Source organism: Pempheris klunzingeri, unplaced genomic scaffold, assembly GCF_042242105.1.
Source record: "Pempheris klunzingeri isolate RE-2024b unplaced genomic scaffold, fPemKlu1.hap1 Scaffold_52, whole genome shotgun sequence".
Classification (NCBI taxonomy): Eukaryota; Metazoa; Chordata; class Actinopteri; order Acropomatiformes; family Pempheridae; genus Pempheris; species Pempheris klunzingeri.
Genome location: NW_027254956.1, coordinates 277,685 through 298,895, shown reverse-complemented (window position 1 = coordinate 298,895; position 21,211 = coordinate 277,685). Strand labels below are relative to the sequence as shown.

Genomic DNA, 21,211 nt, shown 5'->3' with positions numbered 1-21,211 from the left:
AGTTAACACGGTCAACATAAAGGAAAATCCTTCAAAAACAATTTATATTGACAATTTTTTGAGCCTGCGACTTTTTGTATCTTGGTTGTTTGAACTGACTTTTTTGGGCTGATAAAAGATGGAGGAAGTAATGATTGAGACAAACAAAACAAGATATTCCACATACCTTACGTCATGTGGTGTGTTAGCCAAGAAAAGTTGGATAAAACATGAGACACAGTACCTCTTTAAACCCTTACCCTTTAAGGGATAGGCCACTTACTGACACATAGAAATAAAGTGAACTGAGTTGAAAATCCATTATCAATTCTTGATGCCCTAACTTTAATCTGATCTAAACAGCAGTGGTCGATCTATTTCTGACTTTTTAAAGCTGTGAACAGGATAAAGCAGCTGCAACACGATAGCCTATGAGGAAAATGTCCATTAATTTATCATGAATGTATGCAGAACATTGAGGTCTGTAGTCACTAAAGGAAAAAAGATTTCTAAAACACACACACACACACACACTTTGATCTGCTTTCATCATCTGTCTCCCTCCTGTTTCTGTCACTACAATGACATTTTGAATTGCTGGTTTTATTTAAAAAGCATTGTTTTGCTTGCTTTGTCTAGACAAAACTACCTGCAAACCACATTAGCTACAGGCTCAATAAAATCCATTTACAATATGACTGAGTTTGCTTTTTCTCACACAACATCGCCTGCATTAGATATGGTGAATAATCTGATGCTTTGTAGGAACATTAAGATATAGTTAATGGCCTGGCCCATATCTCCGTCTCGCACAGCATTCCACATCCTCTTGATTTTAATCTGAGCTTCATTTCCTGGTTTGTGTCATCACTGCTGTACAAACAGATCCAGAACTCTGGATTAAATTAAAAAACAAACAAACTGTGAAATAATCCCCGTGGGTTTTGATTTCATTGAAGTGACGTCAATGCCCACAGCGAAGAGAGACAGCGAGCACAAAAACACAACGGGAGAGACACAATGAGGAAAAAAAGCTCATTTCTAACTCTTCATCCTGCAGAGAAAAACATACCAGCAGCTGGAAATACCGACGTGAGTGTGGGAGGATGTCGGCCGCAGAAGACGCGATGATGATTTCCTCCACCTTGGGGGAGGATCCGTCCACGTAACGCGAGGCGAACACGCTCACTGGCATTTGCTCTTCCTCCTTCAGCCGCGGTGCATCATCAGTAATGACGCCGCAGCCTGGGAGATGTCCTCTGCTCACACACACCGGAGTCTAGAGAGGAGAAGGAGCCTCTGGTAACTTGCAGGACGATTATTATTTTATTTTATTTTTTTCCGGAAAGGGGAGTTAGTTGTTTTCTTGCTGAAGCCGTCATCGTCAGACCTGGAGGATGAACACCATCAGACAGGTGCCCTCACGGGTGAAGACCAGGCGGACTGAGGCCAACCTGGGAGCGGAGAGGGAGCATTTTGACAAGCAGCAGGTAAAAACAGGAGACTTGGCTGGTTAATGTCCTCTGTGTGGAGGGAAACATGCGCCTTAATGAGGCCTGCTGTGTCTGTAGTGTCTGTAGTGTGTGTGTGTGTGTGTGTGTGTGTGCGTGTGTGTGTGTGTGTGCGTGTGTGTGTGTGTGGTCACGGTTTACCGCATAGGCCACTTATGCTTTCAGCAAATGGACTCTGGAATTTAATATTTTTTGCGTGAATTAAATATATTCTTCTGCATTTTGTCGCTTTGATCTTAAAAAAAAATTCCAAGTAATGGCATCTATTGCACGAAGCTGTACATGTCTTGTTTAAAATGTGCAGTATTTGTCATTATCTGGTCAACACTGCAACTTTTACTGAAGGAATTTGAGCTGAGAAGAATGAGCCACATGTCGACAACATGTATGTATTTCTCAGTCATGTTCTAGAGGTGTGATCTTTGTCAGTGCCCATGTAGTCCGTGCAGTGCTCTGTGTAGTCGCACCATTCATTCCTGACTGAAGTCTGTTCAATGGTATCATGCTTATCAAGTCCTTCCTGTTTGGCCGCCTTTCTTCTCTCTCAGACATTTCTTTTTTTCGTTTTTAAACGGTCTCATTGTTGGATGTAGCTCTTAAGGAAACAGGAAAAAGAGCTTGGACTCTGAGATATTACCCTTGCAGAGTGCAGTGAAATCTGATTCAGTTTCTTTTTGAATGTGTGCGTTTGTTTCGTTCTTCATACAACAGGTGCTTTGTGGTTTCTGGCTGTTGCCTCACTGTGGTAACCTGCCAAGTAAACCATGCTCTTCGCCATCACGCATGAGGAAGAGACCGCATGGAGACGGTAGTTTCAACTTAATGCTTAAATCTGTTAAAGGTGGACCAGCAGCTCTGCGGCCTGCTGGTTCATCTGGAGCACACGCCCCAGTCTGACTTGGAAACATGAGATCCAACGATGTTGAGTAACTAAACAAACTGTTAAGCAGCTGCCTGGAAGTTCAGACTTACAGTATGTTGAGTATTTTGTTATCTAAATGGGCTGAGCTTTTTATACCATGGGTGTATATTCCTCTGATAATCTCTTATTTGCTTTTGATGGAAGTGGAAAGAGGTGGAGCTGAGGTGTGCAAACCCCTTCCTATCTGTGCTCTCTGCCCCTTTCACCTCACAAAATAGCTAGAATGGATTATATGTAATGTTGTACCACAAAAGCAGTGGCGGGCCGTTCATTTTACACCTGGGCCTTCAGTGGCGTCCTACCTGAATCAAACCACCTCTTAATACCATCATTATGATGTCACGGCTATAGAAACCAATAACCATAACCAAACTAGACATTACTAGATCCACACCAAGGCATATTGTGTGTAATTAGTCATATTAACCACTTTGAACAGGTTGTTAACATGGCTGACTGATGGGTGCAGTGTGCAGTCACAGGAAAGCATGTCACCACTGCTCAGCTGGATGGATCCACTGGACAACAAGCAAATGCAGAGGGCAGTTTGGGAAGAAGATTTTTACAGACCCCTTATTAGTATTTCACTATGAGTAGTTTAGTGGATGTGTAGACTGACTAGTGAACTACTTACAGTATGTACTCATAAAGCAACACAGCTGCTTGCCAAAAAAATGCCAACTGTGTTTAAAAAAAGTGCTCTTTTGATTATAACCTGTTATGTTTAAAAGGCTGACGTGTGTATGAGGGAGCTCAGATATTTCCCTATTAGATTAATATTTCTCTTGTCATAGAGTTCTTCAGTTCTGCTGATTCATCCTGTACGTCCTCTTGTGCTCTTCACTCACTCTCCTGCGTTCTCTCCTCTTTATGTTGACCTCGGTACCAAGGTGAAATGTCTCACACAGTGTCCTGTGTGTTTGTGTGTGTGAGAAGTGTTTGCTTTCCCTCACTCCTGTTGCCTGAGTGAGTGCCCATGAGGGAAGGAAGGGGGATGGGCGTACCAGAGGGTAAACACGGCTACTAAGTGGGAGTAGAGACAAAAATAAAAGCAGTTTGGGTATGATTGTTTCTCACACTAATGAAAAAGTCTGATGTGTTAAGTGAGGTCTGTATTTTTGTAGTGAAATCTTTTGTCAGTTTACAATTTTAATTATTTCTTCTTATAATTTTTTTTTTCATATGCATACATGTATCTATATTTTTATATGTTATACTTATGTGTCTTGATTACGCACAAATCTACTAAGTCAAATGTGAAAACTTAGTCGACAATAAACCTAGTTGTGGTTCTTACTCCGATTACTTATCCTTGTAGCCATCTCTATTCTATATCTACTGGACTCAGTGCTCATGGATTAAAGTTTTATCCTCTAATAAATGTGCGTGAAAACATTCTGTTTAAATTTGACCCTCCTTGTGACGTCACATGCAAGGATTTGTTGAACATGTGACCTCCTTCAGCTTTTCAGCAGGCTGACTGTCCCATCCTCTGAAAATCTGAAACTACCTCGCTAGTGCCATTGTTGTTATGTCGCTAACGCTAGCTCTGGCACTAAGGTGTTGTGAGCAAATTGTGCTGTTATTGCCAGCAAAAACTCAAAAAACAGTCTTTATGTCCCAACATACCTTTTGAGGAAGTGCAGACCTAGCGGATTTACTTTACTTTGGATGAACTTCAGACAGAAATGTCCCCACAACAATTGCAAAACATGATTGGTGTGTGTGTGTGTGTGTGTGTGTGTGTGTGTAACATTACTTTACACCACACTGCTTTCTCAACAAGGGCAGTTAATGTTACGAGCTCAAGATTGGATCAAATACCGGCTGTCTGTGACCAGTCTTGGATGCTGTTTTGCCATGTTTTAAGTTGTTTTGCTGTTTATTTGGCTGGTTAGTCTGTCGAACTTGGCGTTGGCATGTTGCACATCTAATGTGGTTCTAATAGAAGACAGCAGAGGTGATTCAGGAACTGACCAATCAGTGTGGAGTGTTTAGAAAGAGGCTGGAAAGAGCAAAATGTAGCATGCACAGTATAAGAAAAATGTGGGGTTGTTTTTACATTGTGAATGGTAAAATATTCTATGGAAACCTCCAAATAAAAGTATGAACTTAAAAAATGAGTATGATATGTCTCCTTTTAAAAATGTTTAGTTTTACGAGCAGTGTAACTATATGAAGCGCACATGTAATGCTATTGCATTATTTACAAAACATGTACTCATGATGCCCATAACATCTTTGTATTTTCACTGAAAATAGACCATTAAAGTCCTCAACACAATTTAGTCCTAGTACGATATCTACGCTGTAGTACATATGTTTGTGCGCTGGCTCGCATTATGTTGAGCAGCCACTCATAATCATGAATACAATATTTTGTTCAATACTTTAATTAGACGTAAAACTAAGACATAACTTAATAAGACACGCTGCCATTCGATAGTTCTTTTGCTCACCCTTTAAGTTCATCCATCCATACTGCCTTTGCCGACATATTTGGAAAACAAACTTTATTCCATTCAGCCAGAATTTGATCCGAAGGCTGTGAATAGGCTTTTATACCAATTGCTACTTTATTTGGCACAAATGTTTGCACCACAGCTTGATTCCATGCTTGTCTTTGGTTCCAAGGATTTTCATTGTAGACACTTTCATACCAGATACTCAGATACTTTAACCTGATGAACTTGATGATATATATTACTTTCATGGGTTGTGGTTTTCTTGTGGCTGGGGTAGTTCATTTTATATATCCGTTTTGCACCCTATATATTTTGGAAAGGTTTATACAGTGTGCATCGCCGTGACGTGTGTGGTGTCCTTTCTGCGAGGACGAATGAGTAGATAAAAGGAGGAGAGTAGATTTCCAGTGTGGGTTTGTGTGTCAGGATTATTGCCTGTGTTGATATGGGAGAGACTGTGCTAGTTTAATCAGAAAAGGGACAAAGAAACAGTTGGAGAGGAGCAACACAATAAGACCAAAATAACCTTTAAAAACATTTAATCTGATGAACAGTATTGAATCGAAAAAGTTGTGAAAAGTGATTGAAATACTCTCATAAATCCAAGTGTGAGCTTTCACTGATTTAACCATTGTTAGCATTCTTATTTGTACAACATGTGGCTAACCTCGGCTAATAGTTGTGCTAAAGTCTGTTTATGACCTTGTCAGCCAGATCCCCAGCAGCAGTCTGTTGAATTAAGCTGATAAGGACCGGCCATAAGTGCTCTCGCCTCGGAGCATTATGCCCAGTGAGAAGCAGCTCAGGTGTAGCACTGATGCTTTGACTTCATTAACTTCACATACTGTGCCACTCTGACACGATGTCCAAGCACATGGACACGCTGCTGAAACCCAAAGATGACAAGGTAAGCAGAGACACCTCCAGGTTTGGTTGGTACTGATGCAGCGTGGACGGTGCAGACTTTGGAGTGAGTGTATGCCCACAGTCATGCTAGCAGGCAGTAGACCTTATGGCAGGCCTTGGGGATTAGTCCAAGCATTCCCTCCCTCTCACTTCTCCTCTCTGCAGGTCAGGGGATTTACTGACGCTTGAACCAGATGCAGCAGTACGTTGTCGGGAAACCATACAGCCGACAGTGTCGGCATGTCTGGAGAGCTTGGACCAAATTGCTTTTGTTAGTAAAAAGTCTGGATTTTACCTGACTTACCTTTGGCCATGGCTTCAAGGAAGTGGTATCAGTGTGTGTTAGCATGTGACATGTGCGTAGATGTGAGTGTCATGAGCAGTAACAGAGTTTTCACAGCTACTGTAAAATAATGTTAGTTCAACTGAAAAAACAGGTATTTAGAGCTGTACGTTTGTTAAACCGAGTGGACAACACAAGACATGATGAAGTCACCTTAATCTCTAAGAAACAGTGTTTTTGTTTTTGTTTTGTTTTGTCTGGTGTGTTATAGATCTAACCGTTAATGCAGAGAGCTAGTTTGCTTCCCATGTAGCTAGTACCCATTACTTTGCATGTATTCATAAGCAAGGGCATGTAAAGGGTATGTTCACCGCAGAGCTCCAGCAAGTGACACTGAAATCAGCTCTTTTTTTCCCAAAAAGCTGCAATACAGCACAGTAGCTGGTGATCATGTGCTCACTGTGACAGTAAACTGTATGTAGCATTTGGTCACCCTCAGCCTCTTGTCCTGCATCCAGCGTCCTTCTCCTCTCCTTCCCTTTCCCTCGCTCTTTCACTGCTCCCTGACTGACAGACATTCTTAATGTACTGTGAGTCTCCCTGCAGCCTCGCTGCTCAGCGGCCATCTGTTGAGGCCTCAGTGCCAGGCTCTGTGTGCCAGAGCGCGGCCCCCATCCAACCCAATCTTCTACCCCAGCTGTCGGCCTTCCTCCCTAAACAAACCCCTTATTGTCACACAGGCCTCCATGCTAGCCCACTGCACTTGCCCTATGTAAACGAGGAGCCTGCAGTTCATTTGCGTCAGAAACAGGCGGGGGGAGTCTCCCATTAAGCAGTACACCCGTCTCTCACTCTGAGCACCACAGTAGTCCCTCTGTCCTTTGTTGTGTGGCCATGTATGTTTTGGTGGTTGTGAGTGTGTGTGTCGGTTTTATAGGGTTGGTAAGGGTCTCTGCCTCTGCTATGTGATTATGTTTCAAACAAAGATGTGATATCATAGGTTTCTAAACCTGTATTTTAGGGTACTACCATAGAACCGGGGTCTTGCGCTGTCATTTATGGGTATGTGCAGTTTCTACCAGCGGTTACACATTCATTTTGGAAAGACTGTTATAAAAGAGAGGCTGAGATTGATGATGTTGCCTCTTTAATGCTTGAACTGTATGTTGGATTAGTCTTTTATGTAACACTCTGCTGGCTTGCTAGCATCCTACAGATACTATTGGTCTCAACAGATGTGTTGAAAAAAAAAAAAACAGACCACGTAACAGGCTTATTTCTTTCCTCATTTTCCGTTTTTGTTCAGTTTATTTTCCTGCAAATTTCAACAAGACTAGCAGGTGTGATTGATTGCAGCACCTCAGTGGGACGCAGGACTATAGAGTGAGAGTTATTCTCTGGCCAAGTGTTGATTAATTTTTCGGCACATTTCCCTCATACAAATCACAGAACTGAATTGTGACTCAAGGTTGGGCTTACAAAGGAGTTAAAGCCTGATTTAGCAGTGGGTGGCTCACAGTAGTGTGGGGTAATTTTGCTGTCTAGCCCCAGCTTTGATAATTATGTAATCATTGTACATTAGTGAGTCAATGATTCAAATCTCTTATAGGATACCCAAAGGCAACATTATGCTCAAGCATGTTTGGATTTATCAGTTGTTCTACTTTCTGCTGTGCAGTTGGACTCAAAAGTACAACATTCAGTAGATAATTCAAACTGAATTTAACAGACAGGGGGGATAAGAAAGGTGCATCTTAACAATCCTCAGTATTTTCATATCTATTTTCAATTTGACAAGAGCACTTTAGTGCAATATGATTATACAGGCAGTTATTGTATTGCTTTGTGGCTGTGGTGAACTGTGCCAGAGGTTCATTGAAATAAATGAATGGGGACACTTATCTAACAGTGCAGAGATCCAGAGTATGTTTGTTTCTCTTTCTCCTGTTCCTTGTCTGTGACACTTGTTTTACCTGCTGGACAGGTTGCAGAGCAGCCGGCTGTCTGCCCTGTGGTTCTGGTGATACTCTCTCTCAGGTTCATTATCAGGGAGATAACTAAAGATGTTATCTTCAGATGCAGTGTTTGTCTTCTTTGACCTGAGCTCCCATAGATGTCAAGACAATATACCTAGCTGCAAGTTCATCCTGAATTACTGACTGTTTTTGGCCAGTTTAAATCAGGCGAACCAGAAGGTGTGAGCCAAAAGTCCATCTGTCTAACGCAGCGTGTACACAGTACAGAGTCATTGTTTCTCTGATACATTCCTGTCATTGCAGTGCAGCCTGTTATCATTTGTTTGACTCCTGCTCTTTATTTAACTTCTCATGACTATTTGTTGTTACGCCTATTTGAAGTCCAACAACTGATGAATGTGTGGGTGGAGAAGCAAGCCATACAAGATTTAAGATTAACTCCTCTTCTCTGCTCTCCTCCCCAGCTGAGCAGCATCAGCAAAGCCATCAACTCCACTGAGACGCCTGTGAAAGAGAAACATGCACGACGTATCCTTTTGAAAAAAACAAATCTAACCCAACCCAACCCAACCCAACATCAGTAGAGTTTTTCTGGTCTGTTTCAGTCAGTAGTGGCTGATACTGCCTTTTAAATCACTACTTGTAAGGTAATTTATTGGTATGGCCCTTTACCTATGTCAGATATTCATAAGCTATTAGTGTCTCTCTTTATACAGACAAACCTTCATAGAGCATCAGCACAGTTCACATGCATTATTATGTCATCATGAAAATTCTATACATCAAATTATTCTGTAAATTATTATTATTCTGTAATTTTGAACACAGGTACACAATGCCATTAAGTAGCCATTAACGTGTAATGTTTCCAAGAAGGATAAAGTAATGGATATAGATGGAGAATACGAAAGAAGGAAATTCGTATATCAACAGTTCATTCTGACATTGTGTGGGAAATGGCACATGTTGTATGCAGAGTAGCCAGCAGTCCTGTGATAGTTTAGCGCCTCCTTAACAACACGACAACAGGAATCATCCTGGGGACACACAGGGAGAAGGGAGCCTACACCTTCTGGTCCTATGCTCTGGGCTTCCCTCTGGCCAGCAGCTCCATCCTCAGCTGGAAGTTCTGCCACGTACTGCACAAAGTTCTGCGGGATGGACACCGCAATGTAAGGCACCAAATACCCATCGAGATGTTAAAATCAGGTCAACATGAAGGTTTTTTCTAAAGGCTAAAAACTGATTTATCCAACTTTAACGATGGCCCCTCTGCTTTAATGAACTGACAATATAAGATGAAACAAAATCTGCTTTTCATTCTTTAAAAAAAAATAGACCTCTTTCTCAGAAAAGACAGGTGTGTGTTGAGAACACATCAGTGAATGTGAGTTCAATAGGATTTGTATTCAAGCTGTCACCTTTACAGGTTCTACAAGACTGCATGAGACATCACAGTTCTCTGGTTGAAATTGGGAAACTATGGGTGAGTCTTTTTTTATTACATCTTTCAAAAACAATTTCAAGGGAACCCAGGAGAAATATAAATTTGCCATTAACTAGATTTTCTGCAATGTCTGAAATAATCTGTCAAGTTTCAACATGACAACATAGATTTTTTTTTTTTTTAAACTGTTATTAATCTCATTATTTGTGCTTAATTCTTGATTGTCTCCTCCTCTGGTTTCCAGGGCAACCTCCATGACAAATACGGACAACTGGTGGCAATATATGCTAAGCTGCTCTGCACAAAAATGGAGTTTCATATTAAGGTAAAAGCGTCCCGTGTCTCGGCACACCATATGTTACTAAGATGCACATTATGGAGGATTCAGCAAATTGTAAGGAATTCACACTGCGAATGGGAATATGCACTAAAACTCCAAAAATGCACCTCTGCAGCATTCGGAAATCCCACCAAACCTGGAGGTCACAGATGAGGTCCTGGAGCGCACTGCAGGAACAGACATTAATAATGTGTGAGTTTCCAAATACTGTAGATGATACTGACGATTTTTTTAAAGTACCTTTTCAGCCCAAAATCCAGAGTCATCATCAGTCACAGCACAGCTGCTACTGCTGCCATCAAAAAATGAACAGACAAGCCCTGCTGCTCATTTACTTTCACAGGGTCACACATCATTGTTTCCGAGTGGGGCCTCTTTTCTGTCTAACAAAGGTATCAACTTCTCGCCGGCAGGTTCCAACTCACAGTAGAGGTGTTCGATTACATGGACGCAGAGCTGAGGCTTGCCGAGACAGGTGAAAAAAAACTCCTCCCACCTTTCCCCCGTCCTGCTCTTCTAAGGAAGTGAAACCTGAGCTACAGTAGAGGGTTGCAGCTAACTGACATTATCTATTTATGTACAAAAGCCAAGAGCACTTTTAAGAAAGGGTTATGTAAGCAACTACTATCCTGCGTGTTTTCACAGAGAATAAAGTCAATTTAAAAGTGATTGCAATCCCTTGGTCTAGTTTTAACTCGTGCTTTCCTGGGTTGCCTAAATTTGTTTTAACTGATGAGGAAATGCCTGCAATTAGAGGACATTAAGTTGATTTCCTCCAGTTTAGCTGCAATGGTATGCTCAGCCCAAGCTTGAAGGGTGGAGGCCCACAACGTCTAAACACCATAAACAAATTTTGCAGATGTACTGTGAAAGAAGTTTACTTGTACTCTGTAGATGTACTCACATGCGTTCTCAGTCTCAACACTATGTTTTGGTGTCATTGACACAAAATCTCCTTGCCAATGTTTGCCTGTTGCAGGAAGTATGTACTGTTGCTACCTCACCAGTCAGCAAGGTGCTCAAGAGAATCGAATGTGAAAACTAACTTTTTAGCCTATTTTTGCACAACAAGAAGCCTTTATCAATTATCCATAGACATATGCATCATTTAGAGGCAAGTATCTAAAGGTTGCTGCAGAACAGACAAAAAATCCCAAACAAAAAGTTTTGGTGAAAACCTGCTTCAGAGATACTTAACATGTACTGTATGGTCCTGTCTCTGCTCTCTCTGCCAGTGATCCGACAGCTCAACACATCCATCGCCATCTCCACTCTCACATCAGGCCAGTGTCGGCTGGCTCCACTCATCCAAGTTGTCCAGGACTGTAGTCACCTTTATCACTTCACTGTCAAGCTGCTATTCAAGCTGCATGCCTGTAAGAACAGTTATTACTTTAAAAAATTTAGCATTTAGCATACCCCTTTTAAGCTATGTTCTGGGATCAGTTTGTTAAATGTTTTAATTTAAGCTACTGCCTTGAGATTAATTGTGTGTCACAAAGCTTTGCCTAATAATAGACACTTTGTCCCAATGTTGTGGATTTCAGGTCTCCCTGCTGACACCTTACAAGGACACCGTGATCGTTTCCATGACCAGTTCCACAGGTAGGTCATCCATGGCCCCGAGCTGTGAGTGAATGAGAATGACTGCATCAAAGGGTATACTCAGTTATTACCAAAGGAAGAGTGCAACATAAGCCTCACCCAGTCACCATGGCAGTTTGAACCAATGCAAATGTGCCCATGACCGCTTCCCATCCCCCGCCTTTTGTGGTGTCCTAGTTGGATCCATTAGATTTATACGTCTATCATATATTATGTAGTTTATTTGTTTTAACTAATGCTTAATGTGTCTTTTAGTACAATGACATATAATGCATGTAATATTGCAAAAATAAAACATAATTGAGTCTTTGTTACACATGCTGTATTTTGTGCGTGAGTATGAGGTGAGTAACTTCTTGTCCTTTGTCCCACAGCCTTAAGACCTTCTTCAATAAAGCCAGAGACATGCTGTACTTCAAGAGACTGATCCAGATCCCCAAACTGCCTGATGTAAGAGCACAGAGGGATGGGGAGAGGTTGGATGACTTCAGTGCTGAGTCACAGTCTCCATCTTGAACCCAATACCATCACTGTTGGCTACGTACATAGACAGCTATGCACTGTTCACACGAAGGTTTTCTCATAGAAGACCATAAATAATCTTTTTTTAAAAAATATATTTCACCTGAACTCGCTAGCATACTGATACGGGTGTAACCAACACTTTCCTTGTCTCTGTCTCCTTGTCAGTCCCCACCTAACTTTCTGCATGCAGCCTCTCTGGCCAAGCACGTGAAGCCAGTGGTAGTCATCGCTGATGAGGACGAACCAGAGCAACAAGATGACGACGATGACGACCCTGAGCCGCTCATCGAGGTCAGCGACGTCACAACCTCCAGCGTACAGGCACAGCCACAGGTAAGACAAATGACTCACAGATGTAAGAATGTGTACAATTTAACATTTTGCATTCACTCACACAAGTACTTATGCAGTAGTACCATGACATTGTGCAAGCTTTGTTTCATTTATTTATTTACTCTTTCTCAGCAACTGGACATATTTGATCAGACGTTTGGGCCTCCGAATGGAGGCTTTGATGACAGGTGAGCCAGGGTGTTTTTTACTGTAACATGTAATTGTCAATCAGACAATTTGGTTTCAGCATGCTATCTGTGCCAGCACACTATGATGGTTTGTTTTCTGTCCGGCAGGGATCTCCAGATTGACAGCCTGAAGCGGGACCTGGAGTTGTTAAGAGCAGATCTAGAGAGAGTCAAGGCTGAGGTAGGGAGTCCTGTTGGAACTGAATCACCTGTTGCATAATTTTCAGACTTTTGTGTGCATATAGAGGAGGTGTGATCATAGAGGGTATTATTGTCTATGTGCAAAGGAATCTGGGTCATGTGTTGGGCGGATGCTAATGTTACTCCCGACATGTGGAATGTGGCAAGTAGCATCCAAATGGGACAAGGGTGTCCAGTTGAGATTTTTGACGTCACAGATATGATTCCAGCTTGCAAGCTTTTGTTGCATGTCATCCCTCCTCTCTCTGCAGACTTCTGTGTGCTTTTCTATTGTTATAAAAATAGATATGCAGTAGAAAGATTGTGAGATAAGAATCGGCCGGTATCAAGAGATGAGCTGATGGGGTGAAATTAATATTTTAAGATTATTGTTTTGAACAAACTGGGTTTGCAATGACACCAGTAGATTCCTAACGTGCAATCTCTCTTTTCCCTTCTTGAAGGCTCAGCGCTACATCACTCAGCTCAAGTCCCAAATTAACAGTTTGGAAGCAGAACTAGAGGAACAGCGTGCGCAGAAACAACGTGCTCTTGTGGAAAATGAACAACTGCGCATGGAACTGGAGGCAACACGCCGCAGAAATGCAGAACATGAGAGCATACAGAGTACCTTCATCGAAGCAGAAAGTAGGACATACAATCAGTGACACACTCTCTCAGACACACAGACAAAATGTGTTTGCAGTGCTCTTAATAATGTTGTCATGTCATACTGTCATGCAGAAAGAGCGCAGTCCACTGAGCAGCGGTACAATAAGCTGAAGGAGAAGCACACAGAGCTGGTGGCCAGCCACGCTGAGCTACTTCGGAGGGTACAGACAGACTGCAGGCCAGCCCGTAGATGCTTGTTTTTAATTAGATGTCAGCACCTGGCTGTGTGTAGTAACACTAAATGTGTTAATGTGCTGACAGAGTGCAGACACTGTGAAGATGCTGTCAGCGACCCAGCAGACCCAGGAGGAGGTGGAGAGGACCAAACAGCAGCTGTCGTTTGAGGTTGACCGAATAAAACAGGAAGCTGACATGAAGGTTGGTAGTATGAAGATTCTCAAGGTAACAGTGCAATGTAGATGTATGTCAGTAATGCTGTCTATTGCCACTATAGCTGGAAGAGCAAAAGTTTGAAATGGAGAGGATGAAAAGAGAGCTGGAGGAGAAGATGGCAGAAGTGATGCGCATCAAGGCAACTATGCAAAGCAGCGAGAAAGTGAGTGTACCTGTATGTTTTAATGCAGCAGCAACCTTGATGACGTTAAGCTTATTCACCGTCATTTAGTATTCACGGTTGTCTTCAGCTCTGTGTTTGGAGACTTGAGGCATGTCACACATTTCGGGATGGATTTTCCATCCGATACTCACAGCCATCTGCTTTTTCTGGCTTCCCTCATCTTGCTCTCTCTTTGCCAGACGTCGGAGCAGTTGAACAGCTCAATGACAGCTCTGCAGGCAGAGAAGGAGCGTCTGATGCGATCTGTCAGTGAAAAGGAGGCGGAGCTGTCGTCTCTACGGCAAACTGCGCAGGTGCAGCAGTCGTCACTTCAGCAGGAGCGAGAGAGGAACAGCAGGGAGCTGGGAGAGCTGCAGGGCAAACTGCAGGAGAAGGTCAGTCAGGACAGTTGAGCCGAGCTCAGCAGTGTGAACCTCTTGATACGTTTAGCTGTATTCAGCAGTATCTCAGCAGGTCTGTCTCCTTAAGGAAAACCATGCAGGTTCATGATTTAAGTTGTTTTTTAATCCCTGGTGTCACATTATGATCATGCACAAATCTGCAAAATACTTTTTTTGGCATATCCCAAGGGTGGCTGTGCATTTTTTACAATGGCTATGTTTACATGAATTGCATAAAGATAACACTTGGATAAAATTAGGACGTAGATTTTTTATTAAAATTATTGATGTGCAGTTTAGACTTGTACTCTACAGTGTAGATCTAATCAAACTATGACTCTCACTTTTTAAGGCATTTTAGAAAACATGCTGTGATAAATTACATCCAAGCTGGTTGACACATTGCTCTACCATCTGATTCTACTATGAATGAGTGAAAAGGAAACAGCTTGTCGCACCGTTTTTTCTTATTTTGAACATAGATGGCTAGACCATGGCAACAATGCTTAATACAGCAGGAGAAGTGTACTGTAGTGCAATCTGGAATGAGTGTTTTCACTGATTCATCAAGCGTCATCATGCACTGTGTAGCACATAAACACAAAAAATGATAGCATAGCGTTATAGGCTCAATGAAAACAACTCAGCCTGGAGTCTATCCTGGAGTATGTCCATTTTTAAAGAATATAAAGCAGAATATTCTTGATGTACATGGACAGATGCATTTACAAGGACAAATGTGCAAATATTTCATTCATCATTCAGTGCCTAGTTTACTGTAATTCTCTTGTCATCAACAATTTTGAAACCATACATTTGTACATGTTATGTGTGTGTGTGTGTGTGTGTGTGTGTGTGTGTGTGTGTGTGTGTGTGTGTGTGTGTGTGTGTGTGTGTGTGTGTGTGTGTGTGTGTGTGTGTGTGTGTGTGTGTGTGTGTGTGTGTGTGTGTGTGTGTGTGTGTGTAGGCAAGTCAGGGAGAGCAGCTGAGACAGAAGCTCCTGGAGGAGCAGTTTTCTCTGCTTCAGGGTACCGTCGCAGAGGCTGAGAACATCATCCAAGATGCTGTTGCTAAGCTGGATGATCCCCTCCATATACGCTGCACCAGCTCTCCAGGTCAGGCCCCTGCTCTGAACACACGAACTATGAACTGAACAGATTAACAACAGAAGCAGTGTGAGAAAAGTTAAAACTACAAAGGCCGTGACCTCTAGCTGGTTGACCACATACAGTGTATTGTCTGTTCTGACTTTAACAAAGCTTATGGTTTTTTTTCTTCTTCTGTTTGTTTTTCAAACAGATTACCTCGTAAGTCGGGCCGAGGCCACACTGGGCTCCATCAACAAAGTGAAAAAGGGTCATGCAGATTATCTGAGTAACATGGGGGGTAAGCTTGCACTGCGTCTGATTGAACATGATCCTGCTGACTTCATGACAGTTCGTGGCTGATTTGTTATGTTTGTTAATGTGGCATACTGCTGCCTTACTGTTTGCTCTTGTAACCAGATGCTGGAGGGCTGCTGAGGGCTCTGACCCAGTTCTCCCACTTGACTGCGGATACAATCATCAACGGCAGTGCCACTGCCCACATGGCGCCCACTGACCATGCAGACCGTAAGGAATATCTGAGATGACTTCGTTGGCATTACACCATCTGTACTTTGTGTTATTTTAGTATTACTAACCTCATGCCATACATCCACATGCAAAGTCACATCTTCCTTATATATATTGATATTTTCTTCAACTTCAAATGCTTCCAGCAGCATTGGAAATGTGAGTTTTAAGTGTTAATGTAAAAAGCTGGCAGCTGATCACTGGTCTTTGACGCCCTGACAGGACTGACGGAGAATTGCAGAAGCTGTGCCACTGAGAGTCTGCAGTACTTAAAGGACCTGAAGTCCAAGACCTCTCTCCAGAGGGCAGACCCAGCCTCCATTCACATAGTCGTTCAAAAGATCCTGCACTTGGGCCAGGTGAGAGACGCTAACACAGGATATCTGTATTCATGTTGTATTCAATATGATATGATTACAAATAAAAGACCAAACACCAAATCCCTTGACTTCATCATGGGTCACATCAGTCACCCGCTCTGCAGATAAAGCTATGGTGAACATCTCTACCAGATACATTTAATTAAAGAGGAAAAGCTGTGTATAACTGCAGTGTCTGTACAGCATGCAGCAACCTAATGTAGGTTTGCTTCAAACAAAGATACACATGCTGCAGCATACTGTGTATTTAGCATTTTTTAAACATTCCTACTTGTTTCTGGGACAGTGAGGTAAACACCGTCCAGCTATCCAACGCCCACGGGTGATACTTACAATTATTTAAAGCAAAGATGAACTCTCAATTTGACCACTTTTATTTTTTGCTTCAGTTGAGGCCAAAAATAAATTAAGAGTTTGCCTCTGGCTTTGACTCCATATCAGTGGGTGTTGGATTACTGATATATGAACTATTTCAGCTTCCCTCTACAAAAATAAGAAATCCATAGGAAGCACAACCAACCATCTGCTGGATTTTGAAGTGTAAATGGATCTGTGTGCTACCGGCAGTATGAATCATGCTGAATGATTTCGTTTAGATATCAAATATTACTTCTTCATCAAGACTTGTTTAAATCCTTTCCAATATTCAGTTGTGTTTTTCTTTCTCTTTACTCATCATTTTTCCTCATGCTACATGCAGGAGCTGCGGCCTAAAGGCATGGACGTTCGTCAGGATGAGCTGGGAGATCTGGTTGATAAGGAAATGGCTGCAACATCAGCAGCTATTGAGGAGGCAGTCCGCAGGATTGATGTATGTAGTATAAGTCTTACTATAAGATTTACTGATATTATATATAATGAATTTACCTGAAATATTGTAGAATATTTCTATTGTAACTGATAAATGTCATGTGTGGTGCATGTTTTTAGGAAATGATGGACCAGGCACGAAAGGACACATCAGGAGTGAAACTGGAGGTCAATGAAAGGTTTGTCCATTTTTGGGACTTTCTTTTGAAATCTAAATGCAATTTAACACCAACTTATAACAAGATGCTCGATCCGTTAATGTTTAGTTAGAATTGCACAGTGCTTGTAAAAGTCATAGTCTTTCAGACCAATAATTGTAAATCCTGAAATGCAGAGCACAATACCAAAATGCATCATCTGTTCACTGAGCAAAAAGGCAACGACCTATAAGTCACTGAGTATATTTTGTTTTGACTGTCTTCTATTTCACTCTCTTCTCTCTTTACAGAATCCTTAACAGCTGCACAGACCTGATGAAGGTACTGTAGTGTTTAGTACTGTACTCTAATGTGCTTTAGCTGATTTACTGTTTCCCAGCAGTCTAACCTACATATATCCTATTTTTAATCATCGTCCAAATGATCTGGTGTTTTTGTTTTTCATTTCTTGGTTTTTCTCCCTTGTTGTCGTCCACTCTTCCTCAGGCCATCCGCATGTTGATCATAGCATCGACAGACTTGCAGAAGGAGATTGTCGAGGGTGGGAGGGTGAGTCACACTGTTCTAATTTTGAATTCAAATCTGGCAGCTTGGTTTTGTTTGAGTCCAACAGCTTTTGTGTCTGAGATCAAACCGGGAGCTTATTCTGCTCCATTAAAAAAAAAAAAAAAAAACAACAAACAGGACTAACGGTATTAATGTTTTGCTCGTTAAGGGCGCAGCCACCATGAAGGAGTTCTACGCCAGAAACTCGCGCTGGACTGAGGGCCTCATCTCTGCTGCCAAGGCTGTGGGATGGGGAGCCACAGAGATGGTGTAAGTTATACAGGAGCCTACAGCTTATGTTCTTATGTTATGTGTTATGTAAATGTAACTGCTATCAAATTAAATTAAATGGCATTCTTACTGTAAACAAATGGCCTCTTCAGGATATGACCCCTTGATTAATGTCAAAAAGCGAGTGACCTTACCTGTGAGATTATAAGGAAAGATCAGTTTTTTTGGGGGGGAAATAATTTATGGGACCCAGAAACTGACCCTTGCACAATCTGTATGGGCAAGAAGAGGATGCGATTGTTCTTGTTGATGGCCTTAATGGTTTACTGTAATTATGTGACCCAACAGACCTAGAGACGATTCTTGATGATAAATGTTATGTGTAATACCAGAGATGACGCAGCCATTAGCCAGTATGCAGAACTGTACTCTTTCCAGTTAGATGGATTGAATTATTTCTTTACCTGCTTCCTCACAGGGACTCTGCCGACAAGGTGGTGCTGCACACGGGCAAATATGAAGAGTTGATTGTTTGCTCCCACGAGATTGCGGCCAGCACAGCACAGCTGGTCGCTGCCTCAAAGGTAGGTGTCGAAAAATACAATTAAAATACAAAAAACTTAATTGACACTGCAATGTCGTATGCTAATTACCAAAGTGTGAATAACACATACAAATATTTTTTATCATATGCAAATTAATCTTATTACATTAAATTATCAAGCAATTTGTTTTGCTAATGTAACTTTTTCCTGTTTTACCTCTTACAACACACAGTAGCACACTGGTTGTTGGTTTCTGTGAATGAGTTTGTTGGTTTAGTGTCTAAACTGCGTCATCTGGTCTCACTTAAGCGCTCTCCTGTGTACTCAGGTAAAGGCAGACCGCAACAGTAAGAAGCTGACAGTTCTCCAGCAGGCTTCTCGCAATGTGAATGAAATGGCAGCTAATGTGGTGGCCTCAACAAGGACTGGACAGGAGCACCTGGAGGAAAAAGGTGAGTACAGTTTGATCTGTGCACCACAACACTGTAGACACTGATGAGCATCTGTCTAATAAGTCAAATAACACTTTTCCTGTGCAGATACAATGGACTTCTCTGGGATGTCCCTCATCAAGTTGAAAAAAGAAGAAATGGAGTCACAGGTAAGTCATATTCATGGTACTGTGGGCGTTTAAAAAGTCATTAGTGTGTATGTTTTATACTTTTATATGTTAGACACTAAAAACATTCACTTCTCATATTTTTAATAATTAAATTGAATTAAATAAAGAGCGATTGAGTGGGTGTACATAATGAAGTGACAGGTCATTACATGTATCTTTGCAGTATCTGCTGCAAGGATATGTTTCATCATCAGTTGTGACTACAAAGCTCTGCATTCCTGTCTAAAACTGGAGGCCACCAATTATAATTTATGTCTCCAGCCACAAATAAATTGAATGAAAACACAGCTTAGCACAGTCTGCAATACCTCTCTGATGATTATTATTAAGCTTGGTGGTGGAAGTCATTAAATGAAGTTAAATATAGCAGGAATGGTTTCGACCATGCATGTTTATTTCCTGGCCCACAGGTGAAAGTGCTGGAATTAGAAAGTCACTTGGAGAATGAGCGTCTGCGTTTGGGGGAGCTGAGGAAGAAGCACTACGAGGTGGCTGGAGTTCCTCTAGATCAGGTTCCCGAGGGGAACGGCGAAACCTCCTCACTGGTCCATCCAGCCACCATGTCACCAAAACCCAGCAAGCCTGCTCTCATGAAGAAACCTACGTTGGCCCAGAAACCCAACATACCACCCAAAACCACGGTAAGGCCTGTGAAGAAAAGGCCAAGTGCTCTATATGGGAAAATAAGATTGGACTTGTTGGTAAATCTTTGTCTTATTTCCTCTGTATGTTACAGTTTAAGTAATGCCTGAGCAGAAGAGGAAAAAGGCTCCACTTATAGAGGGTTGGATTGGAGAAGAACGATCGCCTTTCTGTGAACATATGGTTCCTTTAAGTTGCATGCTGACAATCCTCTGCCTCATCCTGTATCTCAATTTTTTCCTCTCCTCCTTTTTTTTTTTTTTTTTTGCCAAAAATGGACCAGAAGCCTGATGTTTGACCCTTGATGCCTGTAAGGAATATGCTGTCTTTAGCCCTTTTTAAAAAGATACATATGCATGCCATTCAGGCAGAACCTTTTTCATTTTAGTATTTGGCATCAAGACCAAAAGAGGTTAATATTATAGTTTTAGGCTGTGTGAAAGTATTGTTTTCCTGTAACACAAATTTTAGATGATTAGGCATAGATGCTGCTTTTAGAATACAAGCCTCGATAATAACCACAAATCGACAGCATATCTTGTATGTGAATTGTTAGTTTTGATCACGCTTTGGACAACCTTTTTTTCACACTGTTTTGGACGTTCACCACAGAGCACACCACATTTTTCTCCTTGCACATTATATGCTATTTATGTTTGTGTGGGTCGTCTAGGAAACTGGGGAATCACATCATGCGTGTCCATGTTGCTGCAAATGTTTTACATACCTCTGGCCTTGCCTTCATGATGGACAGTGTTCCTTAAATGTGCAAAATAGCTTTCTTTCTCAACAGTACAGGATTGTCTCAGAGGCCTTGAAATGTACTGTACTAATGCATTAAATATCTGTAAAGACATACAGTCTGTATAGGAGTGTGCAACTCGCATCAAGTATAATTTATATCTAAACACATCTCTTGAATGTCCCTTTACTAGAGAACCTACATATTATGGTAAAGCACATAGAAGGATGCTTGCACACAAATATCAGATGTAGTCGCCCTTAATTATCAAAAGCTTCTTTTAGGCAGAATATGAAGATTTAGGGTTAGCTAATGTTCAATTTGAAGGTGTTCATGTCCTCTTTGCCTCTGGGAGCTTTTCTTACAGGGTCTTAAAATGCATCTTTTTATGTTCTGTCTTTCCTCTGTATGAAATGTCTTTATACACTCAGATCTATTAATATATTTTAGTAAAGATAATGGCGGTTTCTCCTTGTAAGAAGTGTAAATGTCAAACAAATGAACAATAAATGTTTGATTTAATGTCCCATTGTATTGTTTCGTCTCGCTTCAAGCTTTTTCAGATATGATTGTTAAAAGTTTCTATAGATTACAACGTATTATCATGCAAACCACATACAAAGAACATCC

At 41.5% G+C, this 21,211-nt stretch overlaps 1 protein-coding gene across 1 annotated transcript; it reads left to right on the top strand.

Moving 5' to 3' along the window:
• The first annotated feature begins 1,353 nt into the window (after positions 1–1,353).
• LOC139224769 (huntingtin-interacting protein 1-related protein-like) lies at positions 1,354–21,068 on the top strand. Its single transcript, XM_070856083.1, has 32 exons — positions 1,354–1,469; positions 8,507–8,570; positions 9,072–9,214; positions 9,472–9,528; positions 9,734–9,814; positions 9,945–10,021; positions 10,243–10,304; positions 11,065–11,205; positions 11,377–11,434; positions 11,809–11,884; positions 12,125–12,292; positions 12,425–12,480; positions 12,589–12,661; positions 13,125–13,308; positions 13,405–13,493; positions 13,594–13,710; positions 13,787–13,888; positions 14,089–14,283; positions 15,257–15,404; positions 15,589–15,675; positions 15,795–15,902; positions 16,128–16,264; positions 16,986–17,096; positions 17,216–17,274; positions 17,544–17,574; positions 17,740–17,802; positions 17,969–18,069; positions 18,509–18,614; positions 18,904–19,027; positions 19,115–19,176; positions 19,608–19,838; positions 19,934–21,068. Exons 1-32 carry the CDS (start codon positions 1,377–1,379, stop codon positions 19,940–19,942), a joined length of 3,213 nt encoding a protein of 1,070 aa, XP_070712184.1. The 5' UTR covers positions 1,354–1,376; the 3' UTR covers positions 19,943–21,068.
• The last annotated feature ends 143 nt before the right edge of the window (positions 21,069–21,211 follow it).

What these genes read in the sequence shown, in the direction of transcription:
- LOC139224769 (XM_070856083.1), top strand. Translation starts at nt 1,377, where the DNA reads ATGAACACCATCAGACAGGTGCCCTCACGGGTGAAGACCAGGCGGACT. An exon ending in TTGAAATTGGGAAACTATGG is followed by an intron (nt 9,529 to 9,733) that starts GTGAGTCTTTTT and finishes TCTGGTTTCCAG; the next exon opens with GGCAACCTCCATGACAAATA. An exon ending in AAGAAGAAATGGAGTCACAG is followed by an intron (nt 19,177 to 19,607) that starts GTAAGTCATATT and finishes CCTGGCCCACAG; the next exon opens with GTGAAAGTGCTGGAATTAGA.